Below are 5,695 nucleotides of genomic sequence, written 5' to 3'. Positions count from 1 at the left end.
CACAAGTATGTAATGGGCTAGAATCGAGGTCAACCTTAGTAGGTTGTAAAAATAACTTAGGAACCTTCGCTAGAACCCAGCCTCATATAGAGAATTTAGTAAGTCTACCCCGCTAGAGCCATGTGGATAGCCTAGGAGAACTAGAACGCATGCGGTTAGGATTATTAATTTTCTTTGTATGCTTTATTTTATCCTCAACTTTAAGTCATATTTAATATTATTATTTTTTTACTAATCATTTCAACTAACTTGATTCTTGTTGTCTTGTTTCTACTAACATTGATTTTCTTTTGTATACTCTTATTGCATTTTTGCATGTATCATTATCATATCAAATCATCTCATAAATGGTATTGATTCCAAGATCACCTAGTTATTATAAAAGAGCTTAAGGCAGCAATGTCTTCCGATGAGACTGAGAATGCAATCAGTGTTCAGACCTGGTCTGAGTATGGGTAATCACGGTTCGGGGATAGCCTTGTCACTACTGAAGAGTCAGTTTTTCCAGAGAAGGCAATTATCAGAGTCAGGTAAGCACATTGGGATAAATTATCAAGAATTTGGGCCACCTGGTATGATAATGAGAAGACAATGTTCAGGGAAATATACGGAGACATCGTAGAGCTGCTGAGAGTACCAATAGATTCAGTGTTGGTCCGGGCCCTGGTCGAATGTTGGAATCCATCTTATATATGTTTCACTTTCGGTAAAGTGGACATGACCCCTACCTTGGAGGAATATACGGCTTTGCTGAACATCCCGAATGTTAGAAAGTATTCCATTTACACCAAGGCAATCCGACCTAAGGGGTTCATTACCAAGATGGTCACGTTGACGGGAAAGACCAAGGAATGGGTCGAAGAGTACATTCGTGATGAAAGGATCTCCTGGGCTCAGCTGAAGAGTTTGATTTATGAGCAGACTCCATCAAAAAGAAGAAGATATCACTTCGCGCTTGTAGTATATGGCCTGGTAATTTTCCCCAAGATTGAGGATCACTTCGACATTGCCTTAATCAATTTCATCGAAGCTATTTCCAGAAAGAATCCCGCACCAGCCATCATTGCGGAAACATTCCTGTCACTGAATCAATGTAGACGATTGGGAGGAGGTCAGTTCATTGGATGTACTTCACTATTACTAGTTTGGTGGTGGAGCCACTCTTGGATAGTTGAGAAGGGCTGGGCTCGGAGACATCAATCAAATTTTTCGCCTCTGGTGGATTTTCTCGACAAATGTCAAATCCCGGAGCATCGCAAGAGAAAAGATTGGGTTGAAGCTCTCCGTAACGTGAAGGATACTGAGATTGTGTGGAAGGCTTATTGGTTACCCAAAGAGGATGTACTTTTCAGATGTGGTAACGATAGCTTTGTGATGCTGCACGAATTATGGGGAGCAATCGGGTATACTCCGCTGATTGTACTCAGACAGTTCAGTACCCGACAGTTCGTACCAGCTACCCACGGCTTGAATGAGGCAGAATTTTCTTTCTCTACTCCAGGTTATCGAGAGCGGATTTCAAAAATCTATATAGCGTGGCAGAAACCCCACTACATGAACTTCAAAATGATAGAGCCTGGATTCACACCAGCCTATGAGGTTTAGAGGTCGCAGAGAATTAATAACAATACACCGAAGCCAAATTTAGAAGACGAGTTGACTATGGAGGAGCGATTGAGGAGGCTCCCGACAGAGGCTGAATTGTTAAAAGAGGATATGCGACTAATGAATCTGGAGAGAGAAAAAGAACAGAGAAACTTCTCAGATGAGAAGACAATGTGGGAGCTCGAGTTGATTAAGAAGGATGGAGTGATAAAACAATTTGCCAAAGATAAAGAGAAGGCTTAGGAGAGTCTTGATGCGCTAAATCAAGATTTTCGGGCCTTAGAGAAGAATATGAGAGCCCAAGGTCTACATCATACTGTTAAGACCCTAAAAATAAAACTTGATAGGGTAGAAAGAAGCGCAAGAAGAGGTTAAGAAGAAAAGAAGCGAGCCCTGCATCACGCTCAAAGACTAAGAGAGCAAAGAGATGAGGCTAACCAAGAATTGACACAGAGGCGGGCACAAATTAAACGGCTCGAAGCACAATTACTTAGTATGGATAAGACTTTTCAGAACCCATACAACAGCGATGTATTCCGTCTTCAAAAAGAAAATGTGATGTTAAAGAAAAGGATGACAGAGTTAGAAGAAGCAAGGTTGATCCACTCATCCGCACAGGATATAGCCAAACAGGAGAATGAGGCCTTAAAAGCTAAGATCGTTTAGCTAGAAGTTGCAGTACAAAAAGGCCATCAGCGAATCCAGCAATTAGAAGAAAGCCGACCATTGACTAATTCAGAGCTTGGAATCACGCTACGGCAGGCTCACGACACCATTCAGAATCAACATGAAGCAATGGGGAGAGCAGTGAATCAGGCCCGCAGTGTTGCTCGTCAAGTCTATGAGATATCTGAAGAAGCGGCAGCCCTTAGAGTTTTTGTTATCCCAAATTCAGATGAAGAGCGACGCATCCTGGGATTGATAATAGAGCTCGAGAGATTAGGCGATAGGGCAAGATTCTACGTTTAATTTCAATGAGGATGTATTCTCTTTGCCTAAAGTGCTTAGACTTTGTGTGTTGTTGAGTACTTTTTGTATGAACTAAGTTATTTCGGAATCAATATCGGGTTGCATTTGCATTTGCATTTTCTTACGTTTTTCTAAATGTTTGAAATCTTGATAATCATATTATAACAATTCATTCATTAAATTCATCGAATAATAAAATATAATTTCCAATTATTTGTAGTTATCCTGGTATTCACCTCACACCCATACGGTACCCGTAAAACTAAGAAAATGGAGGCAAAATTAGCTCAAATTGAACAAGAACACAAACAAGCTCAAGCAGAGATGAGAGAAAGATTAAGCAAAATGGAACCAGAGATGGAAAGCTCACAAGACGGTTTGCTACAAAAGATCGAAGAAATGTTTAAGAAGCACGCTACAAGTGGAAAAGCTATTGTTGACCAACCAAAATCATCTGATCAGGATCTCTTGCATCCTCCAGGATTTGAACCTATGGCATCGCATCCTGTCGGGTTTACATCTGGCCCCCAGAACCCACCAGGGTTTACACCCGACCCTTCGTATCCTCCCGGTTTCACCCCAGTGCACATTTCAGTTAGATCGCCAGCTGTGCAAGAGGCTCACCCAGGAGTCTATATAGCGAATCAGCAAAATCATAATGAGCCCGCATTTCAAACCGATTACCCATCGGCTACTAGGGCAAGACCCATTGAATCAGGCGTAAAAGAGTTACCACCTGATTTTCAGGAAGTCTCGGAAAAAGGAAGGGTTAACAGTGATATAACCCAGTAGTTGAAAAGCCTGGAGGAAAGAATGAGATCAGTAGAAGTTGAGCCATTCTATGGAATGGATGCTAGAGAGCTAAGTTTGGTGCCTGACCTGATTCTACCCCCGAAGTTCAAAGCACTAGACTTTGAAAAATATGATGGAACTACTTGCCCATCAGCTCACCTCGTCATGTTCTGCAGAAGAATGGCAGGGTATACTGAAAATGAGAAACTACTGATACATTGTTTCCAGGACAACCTAACAGGATCAGCAATTAAATGGTACAATCAATTGACTAGATCCCAGATCAAGTCATGGAGAGACTTGGCTCGAGCATTTTATGAACAGTATCATCACGTCACCGAACTAATGCCTGACAGATGGACATTGCAGAACATGGAAAAGCGACATAATGAAACTTTCAGGCAGTACGCCCAAAGGTGGCGTGATGTTGCCTCACAAGTACAGCCACCGTTGCTGGAAAAAGAGGCTACGGTTATCTTTGTGCATACTCTGAAGGCTCCATATTTGGGGCATATGTTGGGAAATGCTACGAAGAATTTTGTTGACTTGGTTCTTTCTGGAGAATTAATCGAAAATGCCATTAAAAGTGGCAAGATTGAAGGAGGTGATAGGTCGAAGAAGCCCTATTTCAAGAAAAAAGACAATGAAGTGAGCCAGACGAGTACTTATAAAAAGAACTACGCAGCCAGCATCACGATTTCGCAGCCTAAGACAGAGAATACCAACACCCATGAAAATAAAGGGCAGAGAAGGGAGAATACAAGACCGACTTTCTCACCAGTGCCAGTACCATATTCAGAAATCTACGCCTCGCTCTTGAAGGCAGATTTAATATGCCCTTACAAATTGACTCCAATGCAGCCACCTTACCCTCACTGGTATAATGCCAATGCTCACTGTGAATACCACGCAGGGATTGCTGGGCATGATATCGAGAACTGCCCACAATTTAAGAAGGTTGTACAAAACCTTATCAACGCTGGAGATTTGGAATTCAAAACACCAGCTGTAAATACTCACCCTATGCCCAATCATGGGGGGCAAAGAATCAACATGGTCGAAGAAGGAGAGATCAGGACGACCAAGAGAAAGGTGTCAGAAGTCAAATCTCCCCTCTGTTGGGTGTTCAGGCAGCTGTGTATATCGGGAATGATTAAGGGAAGTCCCGAATCAAGGTCATTGGAACAAGAAACATACTGTGAACATCACCAAACTAAGGACCATGATATCCAGAATTATCCTGAATTTCGAGAATTGCTTCAGAAAATTATGGATAGTGGAGAAGTGGAATTTTTCAGTAAGGAAGAGAAACCACGAGAAATAGATATTTGTATGATGGATGGCTCGGGCAGAATGACGGGGACGAGAAAACCGATAGTCATCACAGTTAATCCGGGACAAGAGAGATCATCGTCAACAACTCCAAGGGTGGTGATTACAACTCCGTCCCCCTTCTCATTCAAGGATACCCGATAGGTTCCTTGGAGTTATACAACCAATGTATCAATACCAGAGGGGTCCAAGATATCTGAAAGAACAAACGAGGAAAATAAATCAAGCTCAGAAGAAGTAGGTGAGGTGAGACATTTCACACGAAGCGAAAGATGCTACTCACCAGAAATGTCCCTCGAGATAGACAAATGAAAAACTAAAGCCAAAGCCGTCGTAATGCCAAAAATTTTCAATGAAGAACCTCCACCGATCATTAACGAGCCTATGACTGAAGCTCAAGGTCATGAGTTTTTGAGGTTTCTTAAGCACAGTGAATACAATTTAGTGGAGCAGCTTCACAAACAGCATGCAAAAATCTCAAACTTGGATCTTTTGATCAATTCCGAAGTACATCGGAACGCCTTGCTAAAAGTGCTCAACCAAACGTTTGTTCCTGAGGATATCTCACCGAATAAATTAGATCGAATTATGGGTCACATAGCTGCTGACAACTATATTACTTTCACTGATGATGAGATCCCGGAAGGAGGGATTGGATCCATTAAGGCTTTAAACATCACTGTGCACTACCACAGTCATGTCCTGCCAGGGGTTCTTATAGATAATGGGTCGGCACTGAATGTAATGCCCTTAGCTACACTGCAAAGGATGCCCATTGATAGCTCACATATGAGAGCGTATCATAACATCGTCAGGGCATTCGATAGAACCCAGAAGGACGTGATGGGAAAGCTGGAAATACCCTTAATGATTGGGCCTGCTATTTACAATGTTGATTTTGTGATAATGGATATCCACCCAACATACAACTGTTTGTTAGGGAGACCTTGGATCCATGCGGCAGGGGCAGTTCCTTCATCCCTGCATCAAAAGCTGA

At 42.2% G+C, this 5,695-nt stretch overlaps 2 protein-coding genes across 2 annotated transcripts; both read left to right on the top strand.

The window, feature by feature from the left end:
• The first annotated feature begins 591 nt into the window (after positions 1–591).
• On the top strand, positions 592–1,605 carry LOC120152376. Its single transcript, XM_039164602.1, has one exon. The coding sequence runs from the start codon at positions 592–594 to the stop codon at positions 1,603–1,605; it is 1,014 nt and encodes a 337-aa protein (XP_039020533.1).
• A 1,782-nt stretch (positions 1,606–3,387) lies between these two features.
• On the top strand, positions 3,388–4,842 carry LOC120152375. Its single transcript, XM_039164601.1, has one exon. The coding sequence runs from the start codon at positions 3,388–3,390 to the stop codon at positions 4,840–4,842; it is 1,455 nt and encodes a 484-aa protein (XP_039020532.1).
• The last annotated feature ends 853 nt before the right edge of the window (positions 4,843–5,695 follow it).

This window comes from Hibiscus syriacus, unplaced genomic scaffold (assembly GCF_006381635.1).
Source record: "Hibiscus syriacus cultivar Baekdansim isolate YM2019G1 unplaced genomic scaffold, ASM638163v2 tig00111088_pilon, whole genome shotgun sequence".
NCBI lineage: Eukaryota > Viridiplantae > Streptophyta > Magnoliopsida > Malvales > Malvaceae > Hibiscus > Hibiscus syriacus.
This window is presented reverse-complemented; position numbering and strand designations above follow the sequence as displayed.